At 33.2% G+C, this 17,823-nt stretch overlaps 2 protein-coding genes across 4 annotated transcripts; one reads left to right on the top strand and one right to left on the bottom strand.

The window, feature by feature from the left end:
• Window positions 1-233: 233 nt before the first annotated feature.
• Window positions 234-5,098, top strand: LOC143148438 (uncharacterized). 3 transcript variants are annotated; one of them, XM_076314756.1, is made up of 7 exons: window positions 234-248; window positions 325-559; window positions 650-2,374; window positions 2,453-2,661; window positions 2,734-2,862; window positions 2,940-3,285; window positions 3,361-5,098. In XM_076314756.1, exons 2-7 carry the CDS (start codon window positions 538-540, stop codon window positions 4,911-4,913), a joined length of 3,984 nt encoding a protein of 1,327 aa, XP_076170871.1. In that variant the 5' UTR covers window positions 234-248; window positions 325-537; the 3' UTR covers window positions 4,914-5,098. The 3 variants fall into 3 exon arrangements, with proteins under 3 accessions (XP_076170871.1, XP_076170869.1, XP_076170868.1); XM_076314754.1 differs by having other exon boundaries at window positions 2,480-2,661; window positions 2,940-5,098; XM_076314753.1 differs by having other exon boundaries at window positions 2,940-5,098.
• A 382-nt stretch (window positions 5,099-5,480) lies between these two features.
• Window positions 5,481-6,441, bottom strand: Snrnp-u1-c (small ribonucleoprotein particle U1 subunit C). The gene has a single exon (XM_076314271.1). The coding sequence runs from the start codon at window positions 6,265-6,267 to the stop codon at window positions 5,755-5,757; it is 513 nt and encodes a 170-aa protein (XP_076170386.1). The 5' UTR covers window positions 6,268-6,441; the 3' UTR covers window positions 5,481-5,754.
• Window positions 6,442-17,823: the final 11,382 nt, after the last annotated feature.

The raw sequence follows: 17,823 nt of genomic DNA, 5'->3' as shown, positions 1-17,823 counted from the left end.
TAAAGATTATCATCTTTAAAAGACCAACTGTACCATTAGCTTTTGAGATAAATATTCTTAAATTGTCTACCCTCTTTTAACTAGTAAAGTTCATTTAAGAAAGAAGTCACCAGTTCAAGCACCAACCGAGACGTCCAACCGAAGAAAAAAGGGTCTTGGTTGGTAGCAGAGCTGGTGACTTTCTCCTCACATGAACTGAATTATTGGATCCTGGTGATGATACAAGGGCATTCATCTCATCGCCAATGGTAGTTATCAAAAGCGCTCTCTATATTAACCAGCGGAGATTATTTTTCTTCTAAACTTAATATTTTATGTTACTAGACAAAATATTTTGCAGAGGAATAAGTAAATCTACTACGTGCAAACAATATAAGCACATGTGGTTTTCTTAGAACTGTATGACCCCCATCTCTAAAACGTTAGAAGTACTTTTGTTTTACGTATGTTTTGTTTTTGTTCAGTTTACGTATATTATCTATGAAGTATTTTTCATTGATTACGGAATAGTTCCATGTGCTGAATATACAAATAACTATGGAACACAGTGTATTTCGAGGTAAGAATATTGTCTTAGATATAACGTTTATTGCATTTGTACAACAATAATAAACAATTTAATCTTAAAACACCAATTTGTATGTTACAGATTATTGTAAGGCTGAAAATAGTGAAGATGAAGAAGTTAATCATGATTTACAATCTCGATTATATGCTGAAGTCTATTATGCTTCAAATAGTGTAGAAAATGTAGATACGAAAACGGATGTTAAATTAGAAACTCCTGGTATTAACAATGAAGAATTGCTTAATAGTACAAGTACTAGTAGAGCATCTGACCCCAATAATAAATTTACAAACAATAGTGTTAGTAAAAATCATTCAAAAATATGTGTAACGAACGACGCAATGGATAACTCAATGTTATTTGAAACAGATAATAAATCCAATGTTAGATCTCTTTGTGATACAAATGAGATTGAATTGTTAGATGTAGATGACAAAAATAACTTAAATGTACATTGTATGGAAATTGTACATCCTCAAAAAAATATTGATTCTTCAAAAAATAATAAAGAATCAGTAGCATATCACAAAGTGGAAAGTAATAAAAATAATCTACATCCACATAATACCTGTGATACAAGTAAAGATGTTCTTGTAAAGTCAGAAATAAAAGAGGAAAATACAGAAAAATTAACATCCACACAACCGTTAAATTCTGAAAAAAATACAACTACAAATCAATCTTCTTGTTTAAATTCTAAAAAGTGTAATGGTGATGATAATGTTGAAAAAATTCAGGAAGAACATGCAAAAGTAAATGACAGTTCTGACAATATTCTTAAAAGGTATGAATTCTCAAAATTGTTTATTAATAAATTATATCTAGAAAAGTATGATAATTTAAACAGACAATTACAACAGTTAGAAGAAAGAGAAATATATCTAAGAGAAAAAGAACAAAAGAAAATAAATATTGAAAATAATGAGAAAAATCGACAATTGGATACCCATATGAGTTTTGCAGATCAAAAAGAAAAAGATACAAGGTATGAGATACTTACAAGAAATGAAAAAATGCAAACAATGTGTAATTATTCTGAAGAGATAACATTGCTATCATCAGAAACGGAAAGTGATTCTGAAGAATCTATTTTAGAAGTACCCATTCCACCTAAACCACAACCAGTGGTTATACAATTACAAGATTCTGATGAAGGTTCAGAAACATTCAGCAGCGACAGAGATATGAATGATGAATGTTTATTTATTATGGATAATATAAGTAATTCTTCAAAAAATAACGAGGAAGTGACTTATATAACTGAAAAAGGTTCAGATGATAATTTAGTAATGACAACTCCTATTAATGATACAGAGGTAACTTGTGTGGAAGAAGACATTGTATTAAATTGCACAGAAATTCAAAAAGGTGCTTCAAGTATAAAAGAAATAAAAGAAATGAATAAAAATATTCTGAATAAAGATAAAGATAACATACCTGAATTTCAGTTGCCATTAGAAACTATTGACAACAGTAATGTTGTATATGAAAGAGACAAAAACAAATCTGTTTCTTTTGCAGATGATATAGTAGTAGAAACCTTTCATAAATCAAATAAATCAAGTTCAAGTAGAAAAAGACGTTATGAAGATGACAATGAATCTTGTACTAATGTCAAACAAAAAAAAAATTCAGATAGTGAAAGTACATATTCTGCAACATGTTCTAATCAACATAAGAGTAAAGATAATCATAAACAAGAATCTTGGGAAGAATATTTCTTTCGTCCTATGTCTGATAATCTTAAAGCTTTTTATAATGAATCTCGAGGACACGATATTCAAGAAATTCAAAGTAAAATGTCAAGTAAGTTAATTCAAAATTATTCTATTTTAGTTATAAATTTTGTACATGTAAGTATTGCACATTTTAAATAAATTATAGAGGATCCAAGACTTTGGGCTATTTTAGATGAAGACCTGATGCCAAATCTTTTTAAACATAAAAAATTTTGGAATATGAAGTGTAATAAGTGCCACTGTGAAGGTCATCAAGCATATAATTGTCCACAATCACTTAAGCCTCCTCGATGTCACATGTGTGGTACACAGGGACACACAGAAACCCGATGTCCTCAAAAAATGTGCCTCACGGTTCGAATATATATTTCTTAAAAAATATATTGTATTATAATCTAATAATAATAATGTGTTATTCCTGTACAGTGTGGTAAAAAACAAGGAACATTTAGGAAAACTTGCGAATCTTGTCGCACATTATATTGTAATATGTGCAAAGCTGTAGGACACAAATCAACTGAGTGTCCTGATCTTTGGAGAAGATTTCATCAAACAGTAAATTTATTACGAGTCCAGTAGTGTAAATATGAAAAGTATGAATGGGAATATCATGATAACTTTTCTTCTTTCAGACACGTAATTCCGAAATAAACGTTCCAGAGAATTTATCTGAAATCATGAAACCTGCAGATCTATTATATTGTTGTAATTGCACAAAACGTGGACATGATTCTTCTACCTGTTATGAATATCGATGGTCGCAACATTTTCCAACACCAGCATTTGTATCAAATTATGGAAATAGAACAGAATGTGAAGATCTTGTACATGTAAATACTAATGAAGACATAATACCATTATCTAGAAAAGGTAAATCTGGTCGCACCAGATATGTAGCATTTTCCCAAAGGAAAGATGATCTTAAGGGTTGTTGCATTTTATATTCATATGGTGCTTTTCAAACAAAAAAACCAAATGGTGAAGAAATTTTGAAGCAAGTTAAGAATGATTTAATTTCCAAAGTAGAATATTTCTTAAAAAATTCTATTCCAGTACCTTTCTTGGATCAATTGGCAAAAGTATTTAAATTTGAAATCAAAATATTTTACAATCTTCAAAAGGTATTAATGACAAGAGTTCGAGCATTGATGGGGATTCCTGTACATATACATCATATTTTTCTTTATTGGCTTGAACTCCAAAATGATGAGAAACATCTAAATATACATGTAAACCTCCCACGGGGCACAAAGAAACTGTTGAAATTGTTAACAACAAAGTGGGAGGAATTAAAAAAACAAGATTCAGAAGATCCTAAGAATCTTTGTAGTCAAATAGAACAGTTAAAACTGTCAATGATTAATACTCAGAATTCTTTTACATTATCGAAAATGTCAGAAGACCTATTAGATTTACGAAAAAAATTGATGAAAATTTATCATACAAAACCGTTGTTGAGTCGTGAAGCAATTAAACTACAAAAAATGATTAAGAAGTTACAAAAACCATGTGCAACATCTAGAGCAATGAAAGAAGTTTGCATCGCATGGTATTTCCAAATTATGACCGCATACAATAAAATATTCGTACCTCGTACATTAGTAAAGGACGAATTAGAATGTTTGTTTAAAAAATATTATAAAGATAAAAAGACAGCGAAAAATAAAGGAAACGAAAATGAAACAACTAAGAAGCAGAATGTAACACTTAATGCCTATGAACAATTTTTACAAAGCTTGCAAGTCTATAATAAATCGAAAGTTAATACACAGGATAAACAGACAAGTTCTAACATAAACAATAGTACTAAACATTCGCTAAATGTAAGTCAGAAACGAGATAAACAAACACCTACTGTTACATCTACTACTACATATTCTACAGCAAGTAATAGTATCCAATCTGATAATAGTGTTACAAACTTTAATACAGAAATTGTTTATACAGACAGACACAATTTGGAAGATAACATTGCTGAACATAGTCACATTTATCCTATAGAGGTTGTACAGTTACCACGTAATATGAAAGTAGCTAATAATAAACCAGTGGAAAATACTGTGAAAACCTTTCAGAAATCGAGTATTTCGCCTAATTTAATTTCTCTGCCTCTTAACAAATATATGTGTTCCAGTACATCATCAAAGAATGTTAAAAATGATCAATTAACTAGCATGCCTTGTACCGAAGTAAAATCCACTGAGGCCAACATAGAGAAACATGTTGAGGTAACACAAGATAATAGTGAAGTAATAAAAATATCAAATTCACAACAGAAAAATACAGTTAATTCTGAAACAAATGTTACAAAGAAGAAAAAATCCAAAAAAGTAAAGAAAACAAAACCAAATCTTGAAACTAGTTCACAACTTGCAGAAAATGAAGTAATAAGTGTTGATGTATCTATAGAAAGTAAAGCTAAGAAGGTTATTAGTGATGCTCTTGGATTCAATTTACCATATATGAATAAAGCTGTAGAAGAAGTTGAAAAACGAATAAATGATAAGAGCATTAAACAAGAACATATTGATGTGCTGCAACGTCTAATAACTTTAGAAAATGACCACCGGGAATATGTGAGTTCATTTTGTAGTTATTTAAAATGAACTTTTTTCCTTTAAAACACTATGTTTATTGTATTTTAACATTAAGCGAAATGAAAGTTTTAATATTTCCAATACTTTAGATTTCCTCAATTTTATTTTCTTCAATGATACTTTATATAAAGTCAGCATAAAGAAAAATTATAAAATGTGATTGCAAGTACTAAATTCTATGTACAATTATACACAATATATACTATGACTATATAATAGTTACAACTACAATGTCATAATTGTTTGTATTTGTATTAGAATGACATTCAGTTATAAATTGAAAAATATGTCTACATAGTAAGTCTGAAGTAAACAGGTTTGTTTTAAAGCTCATTTGCTTATGGAAATATAAAACGGTATGTCAAATCTATGCAACATGCGTAACAAATATTTTTGTTGACTGTAATTTAATAAGTTAAAGTATATTTTTTTTTAAAGTATGGTATTTGTAGTACACAACTCATCTTTACGTCTATTTTTTGTAAATAAATAAAAAATGCTTTTCAAATAAAATTGATTGCTTATTTATTATTCCCTGTTCATCATATATTTATTATTTAAAACATAAATATGTGTCAACATTCTATCATGTTTTGATTCATATGAAATATTATTTATGATAATGAGGTATTATATATATCGTGTACAAAATGAGTGTTTAAATTATGTTTAGTTTGTTTAAATTTATTTAGTTTTTAAGATTTTGTAATTCTTCATATACGTCAATATTCCAAAAATATTATGAATTGTTGAAAACATGTATATGTCACACTTACATTTATATTTACATGTTACTACTGCAACAGACTTAAATATACATTGTTTTCATTATTACTTCATTATTTCTTCATCATTTCTTCATCGGTGGTGGACCGCCCATAGGTGGTGGTGGTCCGTTCATTGGGGGTCTCATTGGACCCATAGGTCCCATAGGACCCATCATTGGTCCCATTGGTCCCATAGGACCCATCATGGGTGGTCTCATACCCATCATCGGTGGCATTGGTCCATGTGGTCCCATCATCATTGGACCTCCTGGACCCATTGGGCCACCAGGATGCATTCCTGGAGGTGGCATCATGCCTGGTGGACCTTGGGGTGGTACTCCGGGTCGTGGTCCAAGATTCGGCGGTGGTGGAATTGCTGCACCTTTGTTTGCTGCAAACGGATTAGATGCAATTTTTCCTGCTTTGAATGCTGCCGTTGTTGCGTCAATTAGATTTTGGGCTTGTTCCTCCATCCATTTCTGATAGAAATATTTGACATTGTCTTTATGTTTACGACCCTGACAATGAGTTTTTCGTACACTCGGCGAGTCATGCGTTAAGTATGTATCACAATAATCACAGTAATATTTTGGCATTGCTCAATTGGATATTATTATTTAAGCTTCAAAAATATTATACTTCTGCTCTTTACAGCAGGTTTTACAATTTTCTGTAAATTATATTGAATTCTTCAAATTTGTTAGCCAGAGATAACCACAAATTATTGTATACAAGTACATGCCTTCCCATCTTCATACCCTTAACTATGACTAACCTAGATGAACTCCATAAAGAAATTTAAAATTGCAAAATATTTAGTTTGTGATTTAAGAATAATTTAAATTCTTATAGGATAGAAATTGTGACTGATTCGAATTTAAAACTTGATCTTAAAGAACATTCTATTTTTAAACTAAATTATTATGTTTTGTAAATAAATATTTGACACAACTGAATTCCGATCTTTTAACAATTGAACTACAGAGGGCAGCTCTAGTCAGGTTGGTGCGAACTCGTTCTCAACTGCGATTGGTGCGTTTCAGAAAATTTAACTATATATCTTATCGTTTCTAACCTCACTATTTCTTGTCCAAGCCAGCTACGAACTAATAAATCTAGAGACTTACATTTCGTGGCTCAATCATGAATAATGTCGTCTGTTTTTACGCCTATCTATAGCACTATCTTTTTATAATTCATAGTGTAGTTGTAACAACAGTTGTAAACCATGTTGTAACGTTAATTACGTTACAATAAAATAACTTATTAGTGTCCTTGGCGTATTTTTTAATGTGTATTAATGTTGTGTTGTATTTTGTGTGTGTGTGTGTGTGTGTGTGTGTTTGTATGTGTTGTTTTGTTGCGTTATCGTTATATTCTTAGTTTTGCAACATACTCCGCCCTTAACATTGTTCTCGTTATTCTTATTATTCTTGAAGATTTTAGTTGGTTTCGTATTGGTATGGTATTTGTTTTCATAATATGATTTCTGTAGCCAGGTTTAAAGCATATTATATATATATATATAATTGCAAATGTACCAGCAATCCTCTGTGGGGGGTCATAATTGGTCGTAAGTCGACGGGATCGTGAAATTTCCCATGGCATGGATATAATAGAGGCTCATCGTTTGATTAACATCTGGTAACCATCTGAGCAAGCTAGTATGGCTCGTCAACTTGAATGGGGGCTGTTGTTGAAATAGTGTGTTTCTAAAGAGAGGATGTTGAATCTACCATATCGTAGAGTGTGGTTTATTGAGAAGTATTTAGAAAAGTTTTGTCTACTCTAGATATCATTGTTGTTTATTATTAATGTGTTAATTGTATAACTATTTTTGATACATCCTGACCCTTACATAGAAATCCTACATAATATTGATGAGATAGGTATCACTTGATCAAAAACTAAATAGGATTATAGCTAAAAAGGGAATGAAACAAGTTGGTGCTCTGATATCTGATAAACCAGGACAGTTAATGACAATAATTTGTGGTGTTAATGCTCTTAGAAATTATATACCACTAATGAGCATATTCCCTAGAATTTGATAAGGAATGGTCCTAATGGATGTATTGGAAATGGAAATTCCAATGGATGGGTGCAAGAAGAAGAATTTGTAATACTTGATACTGAAAATACTGCAGAAAACTACAGTCGTAACTGAAAAAAGATATGTTTCATTTTTCATGATTATACGCATGCGTATTATTGTTTAGTTCATTTATATAACTATGCGTACATCACAGACCTACCAAAGTTTGCGATTGATTTAGTTGAATGATTACATGTTCCAGGAATGAAATTGAACGAAATTGCGATTTATACGAGAGTGTTCATGCAATTTTTAAGTCTAAATTGGTCGACTGTACAAATTGTTCTGTTTTATTGGTCTTGAAACCTCTACCCCATAACCCCTTACGGGTTTTTCTTCCACTGAGAAATCCTTGGCGGGGGTGCGAAAGTGACAGATTACAGTCATACAAACTTTTATGAAGTATTCCTTTGAGTCGTCTCCTTGCCTATACGGCGTAGGTACCACCCAAAGCAATCATACCCGGGCAGCACCTGCACCATGCGATAGGTGAGGAAGCTGCAACCTCTACCCTCTACCTGCCATCCCGTCAGGACCATTCCGCCCCCTGTCCGCGGAGGCCCGTGCAAGCCCGCTAGCAGGTCTGCGGTCCGCCGAACAGTATCGGTACCCGAGGCTCCATAGCAGACGCCCCAGTACGAATCCCTGCGGAACCTCGGAATACACCTTTCTCCACTCCATTGCCCTTAGATAGGTGAGAACTCGATGTTCCTCAAGCCCCTGTCTGATTGACCTCCAGGGTAGGGCATTAAAGGCATTGGCAATGCCAATGCCACTCCACTCTGAGAGACGGTCGAGGCCGAAAGGAACCGTGTCGACCGTTGACCGACCCTCTCGGAATCCGAACTGGCACTCGGTCAAATCGGGCCCACCCCTCGACAGGTGCCCCACGATGCGGGATGCCAGCACCTTTTCAAACAAGTTGCCCGCATCGACGAGTAGACAGATGGGCCGGTACGCAAACAGAGAGTTCGTGGGTCGGCCTTCCTTCCTTCCGGAGGACATTTGCGCCTCCTTCCAGGTGAAGAGGAATCGCCCGGCCTCTAGATAGAGGTCAAATATAGCTGCTGGAGGCCGTTACCAAGAACGCCCTGAACCAAAACTCAGACCTGGCCGGGCACATTGTCAGAACTCGAGGCAGTGTTTTTTGCCCCGAGCCTTCGGATGGGCGTGGCCAGCTCCTCAACCGTGACCCCCAGCTCGACGGACCAGGTGGTCGGGTAAGCCGAGGGACGTGGTTCGCTCTCACTCACTATGGAGCGAGTTAACCACGTCCCTCAAGAGTTGGAGATCGAGACCCTTGGTGATCGGGTGGACCTTGTTTAGGCGCCCCCATGGATCGTGCTCGAGGGTCTCGAGGAACTCCTTCCAGAAGTGGGACTTGGCCCGTTTGATGACGACCTGCGGAGCCTGGCGAGCTTCCTCCGCCGGCATCCTCACGGTCCTCGCAGAGGTAACACTTAGATCTTGTGAGGTGGTCGCTACCTTTTCAATCAACCTCAGGGACGAGGCAAAGCAAATAGATACGTTAGCCGTATCCTCGTTCCTGATGTCCTCCTCCTCACTCAGTAGCGGGGGAGCAGCAGACGTGGACGCAACTGCGCAACTCCACCTGTCCGCCGTGTGCCTGCTCGTCTCCAAGGACGAGACAGATACCATCTTTAAATTGTACGTACGAGCCAAGTAAATGTTGCGGAACTGTTTCGTCCCAAGTTATGTTTGTCTTCCATAGTTGCTGTATAATTATTTTTCCTTTCGTGATTACCGGACGTAATATGCCTAGTGGGTCAAATAAATGTGACAGCTGCGATAGTATTACCCGCTTAATGGTGCAGCTACTGTGTTTAAAGGGCTTGCTTGTATACACTATATTGTCATCCAATGGATATCAGAATACTTCTAATGTTTCTTTTGTCTCAGCCGGATCTAGGGACAGCGTTTTATGTGTGGTATCCATGTCTAAATCTGAAATTAACCTGTGGTCGTTAGAGATCCACTGTCGCAAACGAAAGCCACTTAATTCTTCCGTAACTTCATTCATATGACCTAACCGTTCATACTCTCTTAAAATCTCTACAATCCTCGAAGCACTGGGTACTGGTAGAATTTGTGTTCTAATAGATAAATACGTTTTAACGCGTGCAGTCTGGATTCGTCTAACGATTGGGTAATAAAAGGGTTTTGTGAGCCTCCATCCAACAAGACGTGACATGTGTATACATTATCGAAGTGGTATAACATTTTTATTTGCGCTGTACCTAGCAAACCTCCAGATTTATACGGTACAGTTAAAGAGATTCTAACTGTATCTGGCGTTACCCAACGATTGTTCGAAATCGGGGTTGAATTCTGCTTAATTCTTTTTTATCTAGGTGTTAAAATGTAACAGGGTGTGGTGCTTGTGATTACACCTCCAATTTTCCGATTTGCAAAACCGGTTAATGTGACTACTTCGTAAACAATTTGTGCACAATTTTGCTTTTCTTGTGGTATCGATTCGATTATGTAGAGGCATTTGTAAAAAGCGTGAGCAGTTATGTATCTGGTATTTCTTTTCACAGATCACACATGTGACTCGATTATTTCTAATATTCACGTGACCTTGATTATTAAAACTGGTGCGTGGGAAATTCTTTGCATTGACCAATGTTTTTTCGTTATTGTTGAATAATTTAATGAAAAATAGAAAGCGTGTGCAGAAAATATACACAAACTGTAATTCGATATTTTATTTTGACAATTAATTTTTAAATAGAATGGATACTACGCCGTATTTTTATTGTTTCTTGTTGAACGAGAATAATTTAGATTTTAATGCAGTAAAATGTGATTATTTTAATACCAATAACTTTCAGAATATTTTAGGATGTCTTTGGTATACCTTTGTTAAATAATAATTGTATTAATGAATGCAAAATATGTAAATTATGCAGTTGTAGGTAGTACATAAAATTAAATTTATGATAATTGTTTTTTAATGAAAGTAATAAACCTCTATTATTTATTTTTAAGTAAAAACACGAATATTTTCCAATTGTAATATATGTTACGATATTATAAGTGAATAAAAATCCTTAATTACATAAGAAATAATATGTACAAATTGGCTACGATCTTGTTTGTATAGTTCATTAGAAGTGTAGCTTGATTGTAGGGTATAGTAGAGTAGGTTATGTTTTATTCATTTTATCAGCTTTAAAAGCTGTTCTATTTGATGCAATAGCTAAAGAAAACATTTCATTGTGTGCTCAGTTCTGACGGAAAGTCCAATATATATCTAGCTAGATTATTCAACACACTGGTACATCTAGATCGATCGAAATTTTGATAATTTTCGAGTAAGTAACTGTTGATATTTTGGTTTTAAGTTTTACCACTTATAGCATTATGATCTTATTCCTGTCTGAGTCGATAACGTTGGAAGTGACAATGAATTTCTGAGGGAGTTTGTGAGTCTCCGATCTATGAAACATGAAAAAACATTGCCTGCAACTTTTATTTTATATCTTGTATGTGACATTTATTCCATATTTCGTCTATGGTAGAATGACACTCCGTCCTGCGTCGTACGATTGTAGTAGTACCATCTAGTGTTTCAGTCGGGCAGCTAGAAGCGTACAGTGATTCTCAAACTAGAACCAGCTCTAGTTCTTTTCAAATCAATGGTACAAAAAGTGTCTCATTCTTTTTTCATAGGTCGATTCTTCTCACATGTACATAGCGATTCTCTCGCCAATAGACTCTAAAGGAGTGACATTGTTTAAACATTGCGACGATAGTCTTATTTTTTTTCTCTCTAACAAATATAATCGTCTTCGTTGCAGTACTCGTCTTCGATCAACTGCTGACACAATAACGATATCGACCTTTAGATCACAAATCACTATGTACCAACATGGGATTATCGTCACGATGTGTAAGCGGCCACACTCTTTTAGAGACTCCTTTGGAGTCTGTTGGTGATAGTATCGAAAGTAATTTTCGACAATAGAACAATGTCAATTTCATCGATTGCTAGAATTAACACGTTACTGGTTCTAAATTTTAGATCTTCCTTTTGTAAGTCTCAGAATCCACAATAACTGCTGCTTACGTATAGTAATAAGATTGTTTATATAGAAAAATTGTGCAAGATTTTGTAATTTCTAAAACGCTGAAATCGAGTATTATTAAACGAATGTACGCATTCATTTCTAGATTGAATTCCGAGGCGTTGAGCGAGTCGATAATGTTGATCTGAGAAGATTATTGGTAACTTGCCAAGCCTCCTTCAATATGGCGGTTTACATCAAACACAGAGGCTTTATCATTCCTTCATATCCACCCGACCGTTTCACACACAATGTATAATGCATACAATGGTCTGATAAAAAGTACACAACGTTGTAAATAGATTTTAAATTATGTTGAGTTGTGATGTTATTTAAAAGAATGCAGAACTTAAATATTTTGAGCTAATACGTATCTACTTCCTTAATTTTATATATTATTTTCGTAGAAACTATTAAAATCAAATTGTGACAAACTTTTTCAAATATTTTAAACTTTCACATGGTAATTCTACAATATTTTTTTTAAACAATATATTTTCAAGGTAATGATTTTTCAGGACTGTGAGTAAATACTTTTGGAAATTCTATGAAACTATTCGTCCGCACATTAAAATCATTGAAATATTGGAAAATGCGTGAAAAGAAAATATTACAGAAAGCGACATTCGAGACTTGGGATTTTCGAAATAAGAGTCAAGTGTTTCAACAACCGCACCAAAGTAAACTGTTAGAAAATACTTTCCATTCATGATTTATCTGGTTTCCTACAAAATATTTTAAGGTCCATTGAAACGTACGCTTGGACACGTGTCGGCTTATTTTCGATGTAGATTTACTATGTGAATGCCTATTAAAATTCGTGACTGATGAATTAAAGCAGTGTATTTCTTTTATGAAATATTTTGTATCGCAGCTTGTCTATTAGTATACTTGTCTATTATTTTAAGTAGAAGGGTATATCAAGTTTTGCATTTTCGTGTATGTAATCTTTATTAAATATTATAATATTTGCTTGAAACAATGTTTATTTAATACTATTTTTTAATCATATAAGGAAATATGACAAAAACTATTTTAAACATTTTTCATGTCATTCAAATGTTCTGAATGTTCAAAATGTTTTAAATAACTTGTTATTTTAAATTTATGTTTGTTTGCGATATAAGAATTAATCAAAAATAAATAACGTCTTTTAGAATGTAAATTCTTATTTTTTTATACGTACAGGATTACGTGTATAATGCTTTTCTCCATTGCCTTTCCAAATGTAAACAATAATATAAACTGTTCAACGTTCTAGATTCGGTTACATTATAGTATAATTGTTAGACATACAATAACAATAAATAGGAAAATCAGAAAAGCAGATTGCGAATAAATTAATTTTATTATTATCAATTGGATAAATAACGGTCGGAACGAAATAAGCTCTAATCATTCCAACCTAATTACGGGCTGCAGATTGATTGACGAATTGAACATGTCGATTTCCAGGTCAAACCGGCCTATTCGAGAGTTCTGAAGTACAATGGCTGCCGGATGAATTAAAAGGACTTTATTACTTGACAAATAATTCGGTCGAACTTTCCAAGTCTTTTTATCCTTCATTTTACGCTTACCCTCTTCTTTCTATTTCTCGATTCAGCGAGAAGGAGATTGGCATTCGAGGTTCAATGATAAATGAGCGGCGCTGAATTGGAACGACCCTTCCTTACTATTTTCTCCTCTCAGTTTTCTCTCACTTTGTGAACTACTCCTGCCTTACCGTTTCTTTCTCTTCGTTTACTTTAATCCATCTATTTGGCAGCATGCTGCACAATAATTTTGAAATTAATATGGAACACGCTTTAGCTAATTCTTTAAATAATATTCAATTACACTGTCTATGTTCCTTGCTTTTAATTACACGATTTAGAATAGATTATATAATTTTGGAACAATCGATATCTTTAAAAACTATGAAGTATATATTTTCCTACTATATAGAAAAAATTATTCCAGGCGAAATCGTACAGTTTATACAGCTGAAACAAACATGGGCAGAGTTTTATTCCAATAGATGATGATTTATTTATATATTATTTTATTTACAACTTTTATTTTATTGACAGTCAGTCACATAAGTTTCCATTCGCTCAACGTGAAATATAATTCGACTGTATAATCCAGATTTTTATTTTCATGTAATAAATTAGATATGGAAAGTTATTTATTTCTTATTTGTTGCTTAAAATTTTTATCCAGATGAGAATTTTGCTCATTTCCACGGTGGAATTATTTTTCAACTTTTACTCTTTTCGAATATTCGAAAAATGATTCAAATGATTTCGGTGATTTAAATAGTCAACGAATATAATTCGAATACTTATTTTGTGCATTGTCCAAAACATTGGGAACTTACAGTATTTAAATAGTGCAAATTATTGATTACCTTCTAAGAATCATCAATTTCACTCACTGTAACGATTTATCCGATGACAGGATGTAATATTTAATTTACTTTACCATTATCAGTATCACAGAAATAGTGCAAATAATTTTTATACGAATACTTTAGGATTTAATAATAATATTCGAATGCTTTATCTAAATAAAATATTTAAGAAGGATATCTTTTACATGATAGAAGTTGAAGAGTAAATTAGGAATTATATTGCCTCCTGAAAGTGAATTTGGGTAATGAAAGTCTAGTAAGCAAAATACATAGTATACAGGATACGATAATTTGTGGTAGAAGCGCGAATATAGTACTTCTATATGAGAAAATGAATTGAAAATATAGAATAAAATTTGTTCATTCAAGTCATTGTTTTCAAGAAAAATGACGTTGAAGATTCAGTAGGTACGAATGCAATTTAATACTACTTGTCTGTCCATTACTCGTTATTTCTACTTGTATTGCTCTTTATAAGCATTCATAATGATTCAGTGTTATCTACTGTAACTGATTATAACTACATCGGTCAAAAGACGGTTGAATCAACGAAAAAGATAATACTATATCACGATCAAAGTTTAAATACCTCAAAACGAGTAGAAATATCGAGTAATGGACAGACACGATAACCAAGTCGTACTCAATAGTAGGCGCATCCGGAAACAAAGCCTCGTATTGAGAAATGTTATTCTATGTTTTTGAATCACTTTTTCATACTATCTGTAAATTTCTACAGTTTCGTAATTTTGTTTTCTAACTAAATAGAATATTTTGAGTCGAATTTTTGATCAGTTTGTACTTGTTAAAAGTAATGAAAAAATGCCATTAAGCCTAAACGAATTCTTCTTTTGCTAATGAAGTATCTTTACGCACAAAACTAAAATCAAATCTTACCTTTTGCTAGTAAGAAATCAATGACGTGTAATACAATCAATAAAGCATAGACACGTGAGGTGAGACTTAATACGATAAGAATAAATTAATTTTTCCGGTCACCGTCAGTACATATCAGATTGTACAGTACACATGATTGAGATGATTCTTGGAAAAAAAAAGAGTCAACGTATTACAAGTATTACAGTTTACTGATATTTACTTTGTATGTGCAAATACAAAAATTACAAAATTTGTCCTGCGATGAAAGTGAGGACATTTTATTTCATTACTTAAGAAGAATGTATAAAAGTATAAAAGTAGAAAGAGTGTATAGCTTCGGTATATGAAAAATGATTAATTTATACGAGTAAAACTAGGGTAAGAATGAAAAGAAATAACAAATATTAAAGCGTATAAAAACGTAGGCATATTGGAGATATATGAACTTTTTGATGGAAAACCAAAAGGTTTGACGCTTAAACAAACTAGCATTATTTAAACAAATCGCGTTGCACGTAGTCTACGAGTAAAAGAGACATTTACTTTATCCGAATGCAATGTTTCAAGTGAATCTGTTCATTAACTTTTGCAAAATTATGTCGGTGTGTTAAGAAAACAGCATTAATACTATTTCTAGAATAGTTTTAATCAACGATATCAGGCTCGTGTAATAATGTACCATCCTCTTTTTCAAAATTGTCGTATTCCAGAGTGATTTCCTTTCTGCGAGCTGTACGGGTCTCTTTTGTCATGGCAAACGCCCGCTGCTTCAACGTCCTCGTCTCTCTCTCATCGCTATTCGTTCTTATTTTGCATACATGCACCGAGACATCTTTCTATATAATAAATCTCGTCCCGAGAGAGACCTTCGTAAATAGGTTTTACAACTTTTTCCATCGATTTTACGGTTTTTCTTCGTTTTTCGGAATCCTGATTTTATTTGTTGTCGAACGTATTTTTCTATAATCTTGGTGTAACAATGCTGTCTTCGCCACATAATTTTGTTTTCTACAAAGCTTGAAACATTTTATGGTTGTCATCTCTAACGCATACAATATATCATACATTTGCACACTAGAACGTTTGTAGTTCCGTTATTTCTACGAATTTTTATGTAATGAATATTTCCAATATTCTAAACTATGGTAATTATTTAAATTAATAACTATTTAAACGATACACCTACCTACCGTAGTCACGATACAAAAGAAAGATGAAAATTAATAATTTTATCATATTTAACAATATTTAATAAACACGACTATCTGAAAGTTAAAAATTAATTACTTGAAAAATTATAAGACATACAAGGTCAAAACAGAAAGTTCCTACAGTATATATTAATGTAATTATTAAATTTATAAAATGCAATAAATAGAATTTGTGTCTCTTTATGAAATAAAACACTGTTAGTCTCGCTAGAAATTCAATTATTTTAATACCAATTATAAATTACTTACCGACTACAATTACAATTTTGATTGCCAAATGTAACTGTTACTTACTACAATCATATATATAAAATTATTTATTCATTAGGTAAACCAAAAGAATTATACGTTATGTACACATACGTACTTTTGTGTGAAATATGCTTATGTGATAAAAAATACATTTTTTTGATACAAAATGCGGATGTTTCATGCAAAAACAACAAAAATTCAACTTTTATAAAATAGAGCACACATTCTACAATACATAAATACCATTTAAAAATCATAGAAACGCGCATAATTTCATTACAGATAGTTTATTATAATAAATGTTAATTGCAATTTCAATTGACAATAGACCATAAATTATAATTGGCGGAAGCATTTAATTTGCAATTAAAAAAGTCGTGTATCGTTATTGTCAATTTACTTACATTTAGCCCAACACCGGATAGTATACACGTATCTGTTACTTGTTCCCAATTAAGTAAATGTTTCAAATGCCGCAGGATTGATCAATTGTGATAATTTGTTCGTAAATACGATTACGTGATAATTATATTTAATAATTGAAATTTTAACAGCGATCAATAGCAACTAACAGTTATGAAAAGTAATTCGTAACCCGATCAACAATTGCATTTGTAATCATAGCTATTGTTTATTAATTAAATCGCATTTTGCTCAACTTTGATACGTATTAAGTAATTCTCGACCAGTCTGGCTCGATATTTCGGTTAAACGGATTTACGATGGAATGAATTTTTTATTCTTCGAAACGTTCGATCGCACTAGCGAATTTAGACGAGATCGGAGCTGTAAACCGATTTTTAAAGCGATGTTTTCGTAAAACCATACACTATTAGTTCCTCCTCGGTCTTCCAAGTTCCAACTAGTCAATGATTCAATTACTCGCATCGTTTGTGCGGTTCAAAGAAAAAATTTAATCCTCTCAAGAGCGAAGCCTTTCGTGGGCGGAGCGTCGACACCTTTTTTTGAGATCGCACCTTGCGAACTACTATACCAATGTCTCGTGTCGCGTGCATACGTCAAGGCATCGCGTTTATGCGCGCGCAGGATTGGTCCAGATTCCTGCCCGAGTCTTCACTGTCCTCTTCTCTCTCTTCAGTTGTTGGTATTCTCCCGTCACGCTCCCGCAACTCGCTGGTACGTGTACTCGCTCAGTGGCGCCACCGGCCGGGTGAAATCTTCGAACTCGAGGACGAGGAGTCGGTACCCCCCGTTGTTCAGTCGTGGGT

Source organism: Ptiloglossa arizonensis, chromosome 6 (assembly GCF_051014685.1).
Source record: "Ptiloglossa arizonensis isolate GNS036 chromosome 6, iyPtiAriz1_principal, whole genome shotgun sequence".
Taxonomy (NCBI): Eukaryota; Metazoa; Arthropoda; class Insecta; order Hymenoptera; family Colletidae; genus Ptiloglossa; species Ptiloglossa arizonensis.
Note: the sequence above shows the minus strand (reverse complement) of the source record. Positions and strands in the feature narration are given on the sequence as shown.

Coding starts and splice junctions, on each gene's coding strand:
- LOC143148438 (XM_076314753.1), top strand. CDS start 538: ATGGAACACAGTGTATTTCGAG. Junction 560..649: donor GGAACACAGTGTATTTCGAG/GTAAGAATATTG, acceptor TGTATGTTACAG/ATTATTGTAAGGCTGAAAAT. Junction 2,863..2,939: donor GGAGAAGATTTCATCAAACA/GTAAATTTATTA, acceptor TTCTTCTTTCAG/ACACGTAATTCCGAAATAAA.
- Snrnp-u1-c (XM_076314271.1), bottom strand. CDS start 6,267: ATGCCAAAATATTACTGTGATTATTGTGATACATACTTAACGCATGAC.